Source organism: Heterodontus francisci, chromosome 8, assembly GCF_036365525.1.
Source record: "Heterodontus francisci isolate sHetFra1 chromosome 8, sHetFra1.hap1, whole genome shotgun sequence".
Lineage (NCBI taxonomy): Eukaryota > Metazoa > Chordata > Chondrichthyes > Heterodontiformes > Heterodontidae > Heterodontus > Heterodontus francisci.
In genome coordinates this window covers 107370411-107388520 of record NC_090378.1, presented here as the reverse complement: position 1 = coordinate 107388520, position 18110 = coordinate 107370411, and the positions used below count along the sequence as shown (strand labels likewise).

The 18110-nt window shown below is 43.7% G+C and overlaps 1 protein-coding gene across 2 annotated transcripts in view; it reads right to left on the bottom strand.

Annotated features, from left to right (window-relative positions):
- The window catches only part of atf6 (activating transcription factor 6), a 516610-nt gene that overhangs the window by 211585 nt on the left and 286915 nt on the right, over positions 1–18110 (bottom strand). For both annotated transcript variants that reach the window (XM_068037874.1, XM_068037875.1), the window contains exon 14: positions 7155–7266. In XM_068037874.1, the coding sequence (XP_067893975.1) occupies positions 7155–7266 (112 nt within the window). The remainder of the gene's footprint in view (positions 1–7154; positions 7267–18110) is intronic.

Below are 18110 nucleotides of genomic sequence, written 5' to 3'. Positions count from 1 at the left end.
ACCCCACTAGTCACTGCCTGCCATTCGGAAAAAGACCTGTTTATTCCTACTCTTTGTTTCTAGTCCGCCAACCAATTTTCTATCCATCGCAAATCACTACCCCCAATCCCACGCGCTTCAATTTTACACGCTAATCTCTTATGTGGGACTTTGCCGAAAGCCTTCTAGAAGTCCAAATAAACCGCATCCACTGGCTCCCCTCATCAACTCGACTAGTTACAACCTTGAAGAATTCTAGTCGATTTGTCAAGCATGACGTCCCTTTTGTAAATCCATGCTGACTCTGCCCGATTCTACCACTGTTCTCCAAGTGCTCTGCTATAAAATCTTTGATAATGGACTCTAGAATTTTCTCCACTACTGACGTCAGGCTGACTGGTCTATAATTCCCTGCTTTCTCTCTACTTCCCTTTTTAAATAGTGAGGTTACATTAGCTACCCTCCAATCTGTAGGAACTGTTCCAGAGTATATAGAATCTTGAAAGATGACCACCAATGCATCCACTATTTCTAGGGCCACTTCCTTAAGTACTCTGGGATGTAGATTATCAGGCCCTGGGGATTTATTGGCCTTCAATCCCATCAATTTCCCCAACACCATTTCTCTACTAATACTGATTTCCTTCAGCTCCTCCCTCTCACTAAACCCTGTGTTCCCCAACATTTCTGGTGCGTTATAACATTCATGGTATGTTACACAGTGGCCTAAATAATAAGGCCAGGTTGGTGCACACACAGCCTGACCAAAATAGCGTTGCTTTCCACGGTCAGACAAGTTAACAGTTTATGAAATGATTGACGTTGCTCCAAATAGATGTTTTGTTAACAGTAATGACAAACCCTCTGCACATTGGCTGACATCATAAGAATGGGCACAGCACAGAAGGAGATCAATCAGCCCATCATACTGTGCCAGCTCTCTGCAAGAGCAACTCAGCTAGACCTGCTCCCCCACCTTTCCCTGTGGCCCTGCAAATTTTTCTCCTCAGTTAATTATCCAATTCCCTTTTGAAAGTCATGATTGAATCTGCCTCCACTACACTCTCAGACAGTGCATTACAGATCCTCTCACAGCGTAAAGATGCTTTTCATGTTGCCTTTGGTTCTTTTGCCATTCACCTTACAGCAGTGACCTCTGGTTCTCAACCCTTCCATCAGTGGGAACAGTTTCTCCCTATCTAATCCATCCAAATCCCTCATAATTTTGAACTCCTCTACCAAATCCCCTGTCAACCTTTTCCAATCTATCCCTGCAACTGAATTCCTCATCCTGGAACCATTCTTGTAAATCTTTTCTGCACCCTTTCCAATGCCTCCACATCGGTCCTCAGGTGTAGTGCCCAGAAATGGACACAATACTCCAGTTGAGGCCAAATCACTGTTTCATAAAGGTTCACCTTAACCTATTGCTTTTGTATTCCATGTCTTAACTTATAAAACCCAGGATCCCATATGCCTTTTTGACTGCTTTCTCAACCTGTCCTGCCATCTTCAACGATTTGTGGACATATATCCTCCCCAGGTTCCTCTGCTCTTGACCCTTTTAGAATGGTACCCTTTAATTCATATTGCCACTCCTTGCTCTTCCTACCAAAATGTATCACTTCTCACTTTTCTGCATTAAATTTCATCAGCCATGTGTCCACCTATTCCACCAACCTATCTCATGTCTCCTTCAAGTCCATCTCTATCCTCCTCATAGTTCACAATATTCCCAAGTTTTGTATCGTTCGAAAATGTTGAACTTGTGCCCTGCACACCCAAATCTCGATCATTAACATGGAACAAGGAAAGCAGTGGTCCTAACACCAATCCTTGGGGAACCCCACTATATACCTTTCTCCAGTCTGAAAAACAACTGTTCACCATGACTCTTTGTTTCCTGCCACTCAGCCAACTTCGTATCCATGTTGCTACTGTCCCTTTTATTCCATGGGCTTGGACTTTGCTGACAAGCCTGTTATGGAGCACTTTATCAAATGCCTTTTGAGAGTCCATGTACATGACATCGACTGCATTACCCTTATCTACTCTGTTACCTCAACAAAACTCAAGCAAGTTAGTTAAACACTATTTAACCTTAAGAAATCCACGCTGGCTTTCCTTAATTAATTCATACTTGTCCAAATGACTGTTAATTGTGTCCCAGATTATCATTGCTAAAAGTATTCCCAACATCAAAGTTAAACTGACTGGCCTGTAGTTGCTGGGTTTATCCTTAAACTTTTTTTTGAACAAGGGTGCGACATTTGCAATTCTCCAGTCCTCTGGCACCACTCTTGTATCTAAGCAGGAGATTATGGCCAGTTCCTCTGCAATTTCCACCCTTACTTCCATCAGTATTCTCAGATGCATCTCATCCAGTCCTGGTGACATCAACTTTAAGTCCAGCCAGTCTTTTTAATACCTCCTCTTTATCAATAGTCTATCCAGTGTCTCAACTACCTCCTTTTTCACTATGGTTCTGGAAGCATCTTTTTCCTTGGTAAAAACAGATGCAAAGTAGTAACCATGTCCTCTACCACCATGCGTAAATCTCTCTTTGGTCTCCAATCGGCCCCAATGCTCCTTTTACTACCTTTTTACTATTTATATGCTATGCCTACAGTAAATTACTGGATTCCCTTTTATGTTGGCTGCCAGTCTCTTCTCATAGATCCTCGTTGTTTCTGATTTCTTTTTTCACTTCCTCTCTGAACTTTCTATATTAGCCTGGTTCTCACTGCATCATTAACCTGACAATATTGCAAGGTAGAACACAAACAAGTTCTAGGAAAAATCGAGGATCCTTCATGCAAGAGACTTTCATTATGGCGTACTATGATCTATATATGTAGAACCTTTAAACACCATCACATAATTTGATCTATTTTGACACGAGTTCCCATTATGAGCTTACTCAAGTTTTGTTTTCAGTCATAATACAATAATTTTGCTCTAGTTATATAAACATCTTGGAAATTCCCACTGCAAGAATGTCAGAGATGAAGATGTGAAACTCAAGTAGGAGGAGGGAGGCTTCAGCAAAATTCATTGTGATGGAAGCTTTCTGGTAAAACTTAGGGCAGTCGTTTCAGTGGCAAGGATGCAATCCAACATCTGCTCCTGAAATTTGCAAACTATTGCCACGTGTGAGTTGAGGCCAGGACAAAAAGGCATTCAAAGAACTGGTATAATTGTGGTGACTGGAAGATTTGTAGTGCAGCTGCTAACAGTTCGAATTTCACAGGTCAGCAACCAGTTTTAAAATGGATTTTGGAGTGCTATTTAACCAGTTCCATATTTTGCCAATATTGAATGGCTGCATGATGTTTGAAGTTAGTTTCTGTGGTTGCAAGAAAATGGATGTGTCCCTAGCAAATAGATGGCACTTTTATCTTTGTGCAACAGCGAAAAGTGCTTAAAACAACAAACACAAGCTCATTTTAATGAAACGAGGCATTTTACATGAGAGAAAATGACCCAAAATTTGTGAATTACAGAATCAATGCATTTGATCTCAAACTTTGAGGGTAACTTAAGATTGACAGGACCCTCCGCACAGAACAGCATGCAACAATTTGTTCCCATTCCCCAAAATTACAAGAAACAGGAATGCACAGAATTGAATGTGGAAGTACTACTTTAAGGCTGTGTAAATGTCAGAACAGCCATACAAAAGCCTTAAATATTACCCAGTTTCACAGATGGCAAGATCACAAGGTGAGTTGAGTGTCCCCCACATACTCCTTTCAGTAGATGATTGGAGGTGCTGTCTTTAGGCGAATGCTGAGCACGGTTTCCATCATCTTGCCAAGGTTTGTGGGGGGGCAGGGGGGAGGTGGGGAGGAGAAAATAGGAGGAATTAGACTGCCTCTTGGCAGCTGGCCACAGTGGGCATTGGCACAACTCTGGCAGAGACCTCCTGCTGTCCCAACCCAACGCAACCCATGCAGATCTCAAGTGAAAAGAAAGGGCAATAAGTTAAAACTGCAGAAACCAATTTGTGCATTTTACAGCTGTGTGTATATAACTTAAAACCACATGCTTTTTTTGTGAAGCGAAATGAAAGCTGTCCACGAGAACCAAGTAACTTCCCAAAGTACAAGATGGATTTTGCTACTGTGTATGCTGATTTCACAGAAACTTTCAAGGACAAAAGTAGTGTGCACTTGAAAGCAGCCAACCTGAAAATCTTGGGCACAACTGCTGCTTAACTTTCATCATTTAACACAGGACCAGCAGTAGGCTACTTAGCCCCTCAAGTCCTTTCTGCCATTCAATAAGATAATGTCTACACTGTGACTGAACTCCACAAACTTCAGGATTTCCACTTTCAACTGAGCATGTGCAGACACCCGAAGTTTCGCTGTCATTACTACTACCAATACAGGCCATCACTTTTACGACACAACGCATCAGCTGCCGAAAAATCAACTTCAAAAAAGGGGTTGGAGGGATGTTGGTGGCGAATGTGACAACTGACATAGGGTATTCAAAAGCAACATCCAGTTGCTGAAATCACTGAGCAAGCTTCACTGGGTAAACGGTTTGAAATGCACAGCTGTTCACCAGAATTTGATAAGGAAATTTGTTTCATGAGGGAAAAATGAAAAGTGATGCATTGGATGAATTGGCAACAGGCAACACACGGTCAACATAAAGCTGTCCAATACCCTGGTCTGCCTGAAATGCTTCATTTTGATAAACTCTTGAAGCGATGTTATACAGCGTGACCACAAATGCTTGCCAGGTGGGCCATCATTATTTCTAGGCTTAATAGAGCTGTGCTGCTTGTCTTGTCCTGGTAATCTTAAGTCTGAAAGCTGATAATGCTGGTAAATGGGAAAAAAATCTTCCACTGTGATTCTGATAATGTTATCAAGCAATCCTAGATAAAACACACTACATATCAAGAGGAAGGAAGAGAGGGATAGGAAGGGAAGGGAGGAAGAAAGGAAATACTTTCATTTACATAGCACCTTGCGCCACCTCAGACTGTCCCAAAGCATTTTACAGCCAATGAAATACTTTTGAATTGTTGTTGCTATTATATTATGGAAAACAAAGCAGCCCATTTGCACGCCGTAAGCTCACACAACAGCAATGAAATAAATCACCAGATCTATCTTAATAATCTTCATTGAGGGATAGATCTTATCCAATACACTGGGGACAACCCCCCTACTCTTCTATGACTTGTGTCATGGGATCTTTTATGTCCACCTGAGGAATCAGACGAGGTCTCACTTGAACGTTTCGTCTGAAAGACAGCGCCTCTGACAGTGCTGCACTCCTTAAGTGCTGCACTGAGTTGTCAGCCTCAGTTTTATGGTCAAGTCCTGGACTGGAGGATTTGGAGTCAAACATGATTTTTTTTCCAGTAAGCCCCTCACCATTTTACCTTAATTGATTGTTAATTATCAGAATGGCTTAGCACATTAACATTGATCAATAGATAGAACAGGTGCATAATTAAGCACCTCTCCAAAATTGAGGCCTCAGTTGCTGGAGCAGGTGGAACACTTTGCAAAATTACTTTCTGGTTGTAACAGATCACCATCACTTGCTCCAGTGAAACACGAAACCTTTAATGCTCATGAATTTAACAATCTTAATACAAAATAAAACAAAAACAAGAAAGAATGTGTGTCCCAAGTGACACACAATTTTGAAAATAAAACGCAAGTCAGCAATTTATCCATTCAAAACAAGACATGACAGACTTGCATTTATAGCTTTACATGCCTGATCAGAGAGGGGTCATACTGGCTCTTTCAGCCTTGAAAGGAGATAATCAAGAGTGGACTTTATAGATGTATACAAAATATACGGATAAGGGATGACAAAAACACCACTTCTAGGAAACCGGAGACATTAGACCAAGCGGACAAAACTGGTAAAATGCTCATTTAGGACTCTACTTAAAGGAATCGCAATAAACATTTGGGATGGTCTTCGGAATAGGATGGTAGATGTGAAAACCACAAGTTCATTCAAGACACTGTTCGACGACATGTCCGGGGGTGAAAGGGTGCTGTAATTTATCTTTTCGTTCTAGATGGGCAAGTAAAATTGGCAAAGTGGTTTCCCTCATCTGTACTTAACTTATGAGCTTGAGAAATAAAACCAAGTTCACTTGCCCAAGGGATGGCTCAGAAATTTATAGCTCCCAATGTTGCACAAGCCTTCATCATGTCTTGAATTCTTTCCAGTAAAACACAACCAGACCAATCACATCCAAGCCGAGTTATATGAGCCAGCTTTGCCAGATTTGCAACATTTAAAAGGAGTCAAACGGATTGGTGTTGGGGTCATCTCCCATTCAATCGGCAATGTATGAATTTTAATTACTCATTTCCCCTCTTGTGGAGCATGGCCTTTCAGGTCCTCACTCAGACTCAGACTCAGACTCTCCAATAATGTTTAATAGCAGGATCTACCTGAATACATACAAATCAGTGACACCTAAGTCAAAATTTTAAACCATCTGGAAGTACTGTTGTGGGCTTTCTTCCCACGTGGTATACATCCTTTCCCCTCTACCCCAATGCAGATCTGCATGAGCCTATACAAGCCGGATGAGGAAGCAACAATGTTGGGAGAATGCAAATTGAGATATATGTTGTTCAAGTATACTGGATGATAGGAAGGGCTCGATTAAACTACACAGCATCTTAATACCATTGGATTTCTTGTCTTTCTTCAAAACTGTAACCCCTCATTCCTGGTAACAAATCTGCATCATTGCTTCTCTATCCTTCCAATAATGGGGTTCCCAGTACTGCAAACAAAGCTTCAATTGCACCCCAAGATCCTCTACGCATTCAATATTGCACTCAATTTAGGTTAAAAACAGTAAACATTTCAAATCCCAACAAATGATCCCATGCCAAAGGTCATGCTAGAACTTTTAATATTCAATAAATCCTTCATTTTACTATCCACTGATGTTACCCATCTTGTGCTTCTTAGATGAAATCAGCTGAATCCCAAGGATACCCTTGCTCCTGACATTTTTCCAGTGCAACAGTTCATACAGAAAGGAAGCTTGATTCATAAAACCTAATTAAGTCATTGCCAGAAATCTTTTTTTTTGTATAGGTCGCCAAAAGCAGTACTGGTAAAGCACGTCCATTGTACTTATACATGCAAAGAAATTCTAAAGCACTTACCCTTCGAAATGATATCAAATAGAAAGTATCTCCTCTCCTACGAATGGCTTCAAAAAAATCTGGATAATGTTTGTCTGGAGCATAATAAACTTGTAATTCACTCCCCGAGTTTCTGTGAAGGGGAGAAGGAAGAGTTAAAACATGAGCAGGATGCAGCAGTGTTACATACATTAGAAAGGATTTCAATGTAATCAGCTTGTAAATATTTGCAATGATAACATAACTTGTTTTTAAAAAATTCATTCATGGGACGTGAGCGCCCCTGGCAAGACCAGCATTTATTGCCCATCCCTGAATGCCTTTGAGAAGGTGGTGGCGAGCCACCTTTTTGAACTGTTGCAGTGGACGTCATGTAGCTTTTGGCCGAGTGACAGCAAAAGAGCAACGATATATTTCAAAGTCAGATGGTGCGTGATTTGGAGAGGAATTTGCAGATAGTGGTGTTCCCATGCATCTACTGTCCTTGTTCTGCTAGATGGTGGAGGTCGTGGATTTGAAAGATGCTGTCAAAGGAGCCTTGGCGAGTTGCTGCAGCACATCTTGTAGCTGGTACACACTGCTGCCACTGTGTGTCGGTGGTGGAATGAGTGAATGTTGAAGGTGGTGCATGGGCTGCTGATCAAGCAGGCTGCATTGTCTTGGATGGTGTCGAGCTTCTTGAGTGCTGCACTCCTCCAGGCAAGTGGAAAGTATTCCATCAACCTCCAGACTTGTGCCTTGTAGATGGACGACAGACTTGGGGGAGTCAGGTGGTGAGTTACTTACCACAGAATTAGATTAGATTAGAGATACAGCACTGAAACAGGCCCTTCGGCCCACCGAGTCTGTGCCGAACATCAACCACCCATTTATACTAATCCTACACTAATCCCATATTCCTTCCAAACATCCCCAGCTGTCCCTATATTTCCCTACCACCTACCTATACTAGTGACAATTTTTTATAATGGCCAATTTACCTATCAACCTGCAAGTCTTTTGGCTTGTGGGAGGAAACCGGAGCACCCGGAGAAAACCCACGCAGACACAGGGAGAACTTGCAAACTCCACACAGGCAGTACCCGGAATCGAACCCGGGTCCCTGGAGCTATGAGGCTGCGGTGCGAACCACTGCGCCACTGTTCCCAGCCTCTGATCTACTCATGTAGCCACAGTATTTATATGGCTGGTCTGGTTAAATTTCTGGTCAATGGTAACCCCAGGCTGTTGACAGTAGGGGATTCAGTGATGGTCATGCCGTTGAACGTCACGGGGAGATGGTTAGATCCTCTCTTGCTGGAGACGGTCATTGTCTGGCACTTATGTGGCATGAAATGTACTTGACACGTCAGCCCAAGCCTAATGTTATCTTGGTCTTACTAAACGCAAGGACATAGACTGCTTCAGTATGTGAGCTTTTGTGAATGGAACTGAACATTGCGTAATCATCAGCGAAAGTCCCCATTTCTGGCCGTATGTTGGAGGGAAGGTCATTGTTAAAGCAGCTGAAGATGGTTGCACCTAGGACACTACCCTGAGGTAGTCCTGCAGCAATGTTTTGGAGTTGTGACGATTAGCCTCCAGCAACCATAACCATCTTCCTTTGTGCCAAGTGTGACTCCAACCAATGCAGAATTTCCCCCCAATTCCCACTGGCTTCAATTTTGCTCGGGATCCTTGATGCCAAATTCGGTCAAATGCTGCCTTGATGTCAAAAGCAGTCATTCTCACCTCTACTGTGGAAATCAGCTCTTTTGTCCATGTTCAGACCAAGGCTGTAATGAGATCTTCAGCCAAATGTCCCTGGTGGAACCCAAAATAGGTTTTGGTGAGCAGGTCATTGCTAAATAAGTGCCGCTTGATAGCGCCATTGGTGACACCTTCCACTACTTTGCTGATAATTGAGAGTAGACTGATCAGGCAATAAATGGCCAGATTGCATTTGTCCTGCTTTTTGTCAACAGGACAGGGATCAGAGGTGAGCTGGCAAGATGGATACAGAACTGGCTCAGTCATAGAAGACAGAGGGTATCAGTGGACGGGTGTTTTTTCTGAATGGAGGGATGTGACTAGTGGTGTTCCGCAGGGATCAGTGCTGGGACCTTTGCTGTTTGTAGTATATATAAATGATTTGGAGGAAAATGTAGCTGGTCTGATTAGTAAGTTTGCGGACGACACAAAGGTTGGTGGAGTTGCGGATAATGATGAGGATTGTCAGAGGATACAGCAGGATATAGATCGGTTGGAGACTTGGGCGGAGAAATGGCAGATGGAGTTTAATTCGGACAAATGTGAGGTAATGCATTTTGGAAGGTCTAATGCAGGTGGGAGATATACAGTAAATGGCAGAACCCTTAGGAGTATTGACAGGCAGAGAGATCTGGGCGTACAGGTCCACAGGTCACTGAAAGTGGCAACGCAGGTGGATAAGGTAGTCAAGAAGGCACACGGCATGCTTGCCTTCATCGGTCGGGGCATAGAGTATAAAAATTGGCAAGTCATGTTGCAGCTGTACAGAACCGTAGTTAGGCCACACTTAGAATATTGCGTGCAATTCTGGTCGCCACACTACAAGAAGGACGTGGAGGCTTTGGAGAGGGTACAGAGGAGGTTTACCAGGATGTTGCCTGGTCTGGAGGGCATTAGCTATGAGGAGAGGTTGGAAAAACTCAGATTGTTTTCACTGGAACGACGGAGGTGGAGGGGCGACATGATAGAGGTTTACAAAGTTATGAGCGGCATGGACAGAGTGGATAGTCAGAAGCTTTTTCCCATGGTGGAAGAGTCAGTTACTAGGGGACATAGGTTTAAGGTGCGAGGGGCAAAGTTTAGAGGGGATGTGCGAGGCAAGTTTTTTTTACACAGAGGGTGGTGAGTGCCTGGAACTTGCTGCCAGGGGAGGTGGTGGAAGCAGATACGATAGCGACGTTTAAGAGACATCTTGACAAATACATGAATAGGAAGGGAATAGAGGGATATGGGCCCCGGAAGTGCAGAAGGTGTTAGTTTAGGCAGGCATCAAGATCGGTGCAGGCTTGGAGGGCCGAATGGCCTGTTGCTGTGCTGTACTGTTCTTTGTTGGACACATCCAGGAAACTTTCCCACATTGCTGGATAGATGCCAGAGTTGTAGCTGTACTGGAGCAGCTGGCTAGGGGCACAGCTAGTTCTGGAGCAAAAGTCTTCAGAACTACAGCCGGAATGTTGCCAGGGCCCATACTCTTTGCTATATCCAGAAAACAAATACTTGTTAGTCGAGTTATGCTCATGTGCAAGTTACCCCAGTGCTCCAATTTTAGATCCAGAGTTTCTAATTTACATAAATTACCTGGATTCAGAAACTCAATGTAAGGAAAAATAAGCTCCATGAATGGCATTGAAATAGTTAAGCATGAAGTTCAAACAGAATAAACAAGTCCGAGAATCAATGCTGAACACGTCTTAAATGCAAAATAGCAATCAACAAAGCCAATAGAATGTTGAATTGCACAGCCAAACAGCCAGAAGAAGTCATAAGCAAACTGTACAGTGCCCTGGTCAGACCACACCCTGAATACTGCATATAAGTCTGGTCACCAAGAAATATGGGAGATATTCAAACACTGAACACAGTACAGAGGTAAGCCAAAATAAAAACTAAGTGCTGGACACACTCAGCAGCTCTGGCAGCATCTGTGAAGAAAGAAACATAGTTAACGTTTCAGGTCTGTGACCTTTTATCAGAACCAGTTCTTGGAAAGTCATAGGCCTGAAATGTTAAACTCTGTTTCTCTCTCCACAAATGCTGAGCATTTCCAGCACTTAGTATTTTTTATTTCAGATTTCCAGCATCTGCAGTATTTTGCTTTGATTAGAGAAAAGCCATGCGACTAATTCAGTGACAGTTTGGCGTTTCAGACTGGAAAGGAGGGAGATACCAAAAAGCTAATTTTAAGAGGTGTTTCGACAGGTTTGCGGCTGCCTGCAATGAATTTGGCCTAACCATCAGCCTCAAGAAAACGAACATCATGGGGCAGGACGTCAGAAATGCTCCATCCATCAATATTGGCGACCACGCTCTGGAAGTGGTTCAAGAGTTCACCTACCTAGGCTCAACTATCACCAGTAACCTGTCTCTAGATGCAGAAATCAACAAGCGCATGGGAAAGGCTTCCACTGCTATGTCCAGACTGGCCAAGAGAGTGTGGGAAAATGGCGCACTGACACGGAACACAAAAGTCCGAGTGTATCAGGCCTGTGTCCTCAGTACCTTGCTCTACGGCAGCGAGGCCTGGACAACGTATGCCAGCCAAGAGCGACGTCTCAATTCATTCCATCTTCGCTGCCTTCGGAGAATACTTGGCATCAGGTGGCAGGACTATATCTCCAACACAGAAGTCCTTGAAGCGGCCAACACCCCCAGCTTATACACACTACTGAGTCAGCGGCGCTTGAGATGGCTTGGCCATGTGAGCCGCATGGAAGATGGCAGGATCCCCAAAGACACATTGTACAGCGAGCTCGCCACTGGTATCAGACCCACCGGCCGTCCATGTCTCCGCTATAAAGACGACTGCAAACGCGACATGAAATCGTGTGACATTGATCACAAGTCGTGGGAGTCAGTTGCCAGCATTCGCCAGAGCTGGCGGGCAGCCATAAAGACAGGGCTAAATTGTGGCGAGTCGAAGAGACTTCGTAGTTGGCAGGAAAAAAGACAGAGGCGCAAGGGGAGAGCCAACTGTGCAACAGCCCCGACAAACAAATTTCTCTGCAGCACCTGTGGAAGAGCCTGTCACTCCAGAATTGGCCTTTATAGCCACTCCAGGCGCTGCTTCACAAACCACTGACCACCTCCAGGCGCGTATCCATTGTCTCTCGAGATAAGGAGGCCCAAAAGAAAGAAAGAATTTTAAGAGGTACTGAAGGGAACAGAAAAGTTAACTGGAATATTACTTGTAGTTAAACTGTGTGGGTGGATCAAGGGAACAAGGATCCAAACTAATAAATGATAATTTAGGACTGATGCCAGGACATTTTTCTTCACATAATACCAACACATGGAATAGACTTTGAATGAATTGGGGATGTGAAATTCCTGGAATCATTTAGAAGTGTGGAGGAAGACTGGGTCAGATCTTTCTACAAGACTGAAGTTAGATGGGCTGAATGACTTCCCTCAAATGTAGCTATCTTGTGATAAGGCTTTCCAATATTCACTGAGGAGGTCACGACTTCATGCCCAAAATGGCTGGTTAGGCTGGTTCTGCCCTTCCTGAAACTATGTAGTTTGCCAACTAAGAGCAGAGTTTCGTACAAGGAATCAACAATTATTATTTCCAATAATCGATTTCTATTATTTGTCAAGTTACTGACATAAGGTATCTTGTTGCCTAGGTTTGTTTGTTACCTTTTTCAAAAATGGTTGCTTTGTTGACTTGTTTCACTGTGCTGACATTCAGCATGAAGAAGTGGCTGAATATAAGTGGAACGTGCCTTGTATTTACTTTATTTTATTTAGAGATACAGCACTGAAACAGGCCCTTCGGCCCACCGGGTCTGTGCCGACCAACAACCACACATTTATACTAACCATACAGTAATCCCATATTCCCTAGACATCATGTTAACACTTCACAGGTTTTATGCCAAAGCTCAATTCCATTTTTCCTTGGGAATTTACTTGTTTTGAGACCCTCTTTATAAGTGATGTTAAGTCATTCAGCTCCATTTTATATCTCCTATGATCAGTGGCTACTAGTTTATATTCCAATGAATAATTTGAGGAAATGCACACAGAATAGGTGAACTGTTTCTGGCTTATCTTCAAGTTCAATTCTGAGCAGATATAAGGGAGTTCAATAATTCTTCAAAAATTCTCTTACTGTTAATAGACCAGATCAATATTCTTGGATTTGGCTTCAAAACAGTGCTCATTTCTAATTCTCTCTTGACCCCATGTCACACATTTGACATTTTATCCTCCATTATTCCCAGTGGTTTCCCTCACCTTTCTGTTTACAAGCTTGGTAGAGCTTGGTGTTTTGAAAAAACCTTATTTCACTTGGCATTATCTAAATAATCTTTTTAGGGTTACATCTGTTTAATTTACACTTAGTAGTCTATCTTTTAAGGTATTCGATTTGCCCTTAACTCAAGTACTCTAATACAACATTATAGCAAAATTCTTTAAGATCTTGGCTCAATTCCTTAAAGTTGTCCCTTTTAAGGCTGTAGATCAGTTAGTGGTTCACCTCAGTTCAAGTAAAATATAACCATGCTGTCCCCTAAGGTCAGAGATTTTCATTGCATAGGGACATACGAATTGGGAGCAGGAGTCGGCCACTCGGCTCCTCGAGCCTGCTCCACCATTCAATAGGTTCATGGCTGACCTGATTTCTCCACATTACCACCTACCCCTGATATCCTTTCACCCCTTTGCTTATCAAGAATCTATCAATCTCTGCCTGAAACATATTCAAAGACTCTGCTTCCACCGCCTTTTGAGGAAGAGAGTTCCAAAGATGCACGACCTTCTGAGAGAAAAAAATTCTCCTCATCTCTGTCTTAAATGGGCGACCCCTTATTTTTAAACAGTGACCCCTGGTTCTAGATTCTCCCACAACGGGAAACATCCTTTCCAAATCCACCCTGCCAAGACCCCTCAGGATCTTATATGTTTCAATAAAGTCGCCTCTTACTCTTCTAAATTCCAGTGGATACAAGCCTAGCCTGTCCAATCTTTCTTCATAAGATAGCCCACCCATTCCACATATCAGTCTAGTCAACCTTCTCTTAACTGCTTCCAACGTAATTACATCCTTCCTTAAATAAGGAGGCCAATACTGTACGCAGTACTCCAGATATGGTCGCACCAATGCCCTGCATTACTAACGTATCTCCCTACTTTTGTATTCAATTCCCCTCGCGATAGAGGCCTGCTCCCTGACCCGAACCCCATGGGACCCGACGACATGTGTTGGGTTCGGTTCGGGTCCGGCCCATCTTCAGGGTACAGCGTTCGGGCTCGGGTTGGGTCGGGCCAAGTCCAGGTCAAGTCAGGCCGGGCCGGGCCAAGTCAGGCCGGACACACACGGCAAGTACTCTGCTGGTAAGTATTGAAATAAGAAAAACCTACCTGAGCTGGGAGTGCGGGACGAAACTGAGTCTGCGCAGTGGGCGAGTGACATCACTATGACGTCATCACGCATTTGCTGCAGCTTTGTGGAGATTCTGAGTCCGAAGGTAAGTAAAGGGATGGTCGGGCTCGGGCTCGGGGCAAAATCAGAGGGACACATGCTGGGGTCGGTTGGGTTCTTTTTTTCCCGACCTGAACAGGCCTCTACCTTGCGATAAACGATAACATTCTATTAGCTTTCTGAATTACATGCTGCACCTGCATACAAACCTTTTGCGATTCATGCACTAGGACACCCAGATCCCTCTGCATCTCAAAGCTCTGCAATCTCTCACCATTTAGATAATACGTTTCTTTGTTATTCTTCCTGCCAAAATGGACAACTTCATTCCCTATACTATTTGTTTCACTTGCTATCAATTCCTTTGGCTTGCATGAGATGCTGTATTTATCATTACTCTTCCCTATTCCTGCCTGGTTTATCTCAGGTAAAAGCAATCTAAACCCTTCAATGTTGTACTCATTATCATTAAGGATTACCAAGTTTCTAATACCTATGAGATCATAATTTCTAATTTGTCTCAAGCTCAATCATTTTGTTAGGAATGCTTCGAGCATTAACATTATTTTCATTTTGTTAGGTTAGGTCTGCTCTTCAAAACATTTCTTTTAATTGACCATTGTCCTACTGCTGTCTCAAATTGCCTTTTCTAACTGTTTGTTATTCCTACTGTTCTCCCTCTTCCAGTGTAAATGTTTAAAGGTTGCGTTTGCTGATGTCTGCGACGTCTCAGGCAGCTGCCAGTAATAAAGATGGTGCTGCTCAATTTGACACAAAGAAACAAACTGAACTCAAACCTCAGCACCCACTCAATGGCCGTGATCACTGCCTCCATCGCACCCCCGATCAGTACCCTGCTCCCTCCTGCAATCGCTGCTTCTCTTCTCCGCTCCCTCCCACGATTGTCGCTTCATCCCGTCATTCTCTCCCGTACCTGTCTGCTCGCTGTCCCAGCAGCACCCCCCTCGCCGCTCACTCCCTCCCGAAGAAGCGGTGATATGGAACAAGTGGGGTGCGAGTGGCAAGCTGAGGAAGCGGCGGGTTGGAGTGGCGAGTGGGAAGGAGCGGGGAGCAGGAGGGAGAGGGGTGAAACAGCGGCCAGGCAGAAGCTGGAGGGAGCAGCAAGCAGGCGGGTGTGGAAGGGAGAGACGAGCAGTCGGGCGCAGAAGGGAGTAGGGAAGAGAAGCGGCGATCGTGGGAGGGTGCGGGGAAGAGAAGAGGCGACTGAGGCGGAAATCGCAGGAGGGAGCGGGATACTGTTGAGGTGGGGGGTGGAGGCGGCAATTGCAGGCATTGAGGGATGAAGCAACACTTGGACAGCATTATGTCTGATGTCATTATATGGCAACGTCGACCCGTGCATACGCAGACTCATACTGGCAAGCTGGCAAATGTTCAGGTGCACTGATGATGCAGCGATCGCTCTGCGCATGCTCTGCGTTGTCAGGAGACACTCCAATGTTTAAAACATTGCCTTAATTAACCTCTCTGCAATGACATGAATGAATATCAAAGTAAGTTGGGTGAATCCCATCCCATCCAAACAGCTTCTCTGCCCAGCACCTGTCTCAATGCTCCAGGAGTTAATTCCCATTCTTGTGTTCAAATCACTTCAAGGTCTTGCCCCTCTCCTACCTTTGTAACTTCTTCCAGCACAACCTTCCCAGAACTCTGTTAGTCGACTTCAGCCTCCTGTGCACTACCCCACTCCCTTCATCCCCACTATTGGTGGCGCTGCCATCAGGCCCTGCATTCTGAAATTTCCCCTCAAGATCACCATGCCTCTCCACCTTTTCCCTTCAGTTTAGACATTCCTTCAAACCCATTCCTTAAGTTCAGCTTCCATACGTTTCTGATCACACCTGTGTGAAACACCTTGGGGGACATTTTCTACACTAGAAGTGCCATTTAAGTTTCATTTTTATTCATTTATAGGGTATGGGCATCACTGGCAAGGCCAGCATTTATTGCCAATCACGAACTGCCCTTCAATGCAACTTGATGATGTTGTATTTATGCCATCTCTCTAAACAAACATTGGTACTTCAAATCTGATGCACCCAAAGGAGCATGGAGTATCATAGATTAGATTAGATTTGAGATACAGCACTGAAACAGGCCCTTCGGCCCACCGAGTCTGTGCCGAACATCAACCACCCATTTATACTAATCCTACACTAATCCCATATTCCTACCAAACATCCCCACCTGTCCCTATATTTCCCTACCACCTACCTATACTAGTGACAATTTATAATGGCCAATTTACCTATCAACCTGCAAGTCTTTTGGCTTGTGGGAGGAAACCGGAGCACCCGGAGAAAACCCACGCAGACACAGGGAGAACTTGCAAACTCCACACAGGCAGTACCCGGAATCGAACCCGGGTCCCTGGAGCTGTGAGGCTGCGGTGCTAACCACTGCGCCACCCTGGACTGGTTTGGACTTGCAAACTAAAGGCATGAACTAATAATCCAGAGAACACCAGGTCAAATCCAGCCATGACAGTTTGTGAATTTGGAGTCAAGTTTTTTTTTTAAATGTGGAAAGAAGAAACTAATCCTTAAACCATTGGATTATTGTAAAAACCCAAATGGTTCATGAGTGTCCTTTAGGAAAGGAAATCTGCCATCCTTACCCAGTCTGGCCGATACATCACATCAGTCCTCCACCGTGGCTGATTCGGAACTGGCCTCTGGTATTGCCCAGCAGGCCACTCAGTAATATAAAAATCGCGGCAATTAAGGCTGGGCAGCTAGTGCCAGCTTTGCCAACAATGCGCACATCCCAAGAATGTATATTTTAAAAATCTGATTCATTTTTGCAATAATCTGGATATTACTATGTTCATGTTCTTGCACTTAAATCCAGAACCCAAATGCTCCAACTCTCTCCAAGTCACACAGCTCAGTGATTCCCAAGTAACTAACAATTTAAGGGAATTTTCTTTCATTTTTCCACCCACTCTATGACCTCCTGCACGTCTGAATCAGCTACAGCAGTTCTCTTCATAATTCTGAAAAACTAAAACTACATCACCCCAAAGTCTCATTTTCTTTCCAAGAAAACAAGCACAGCGTCTTCTAACATAAATTCTGGATACCTAAAATCAAGTTCATTGCTTGCCTCTGTAGCCTGTTAAGTGGTGAGGCTGACAAAAGCTTGCCCATTTGTGAAGGTACAGTGAGAAGGCAAGTCTCCTCAGCAGCTGCTGGAATGACAGTGTTGTGTTGTGCTGTGCTGACAAACTGGCAGGACTTAATATCAAACAGATTCAGTCCAGTTTTTATTGAAAATACCAGACACTATCAAAATCAAATCTGTCTCGATATTCTGTACTGAGCCAGGGATCCAAATGAAAACCCAAGTCACTGCCAAAATTTCACGTTTGAAGTATTTGACTCACTAACATTTATTCAATCACAGCACTTAAAGAAACTGAACTCAATTTGAAGACTTTAGCAAAACATTGTCATCCAATTTCAAAATGAACTAAAGTAGATGACTTACAATTGTTTTCAACATAACCACTTTCATATCTGCAAATTGTTGTATTCTTTCCTGTTAAAAGGAGTTTTTTTTAATATTCGTTCATGGGATGTGGGCGTCGCTGGTTAGGCCGGCATTTATTGCCCAGCCCTAACTGTCCTCGAGAAAGTGGTGGTGAGCAGCCTTCTTGAACCGCTGCAATCCTTGGGTCTAGGAGGACCAACGGTGCTGTTCGGAAGGGAGTTCCATGATTTTGACCCAGCAACAGTGAAGGAATGGCGATATAGTTCCAAGTCAGGATGGTATGTGAC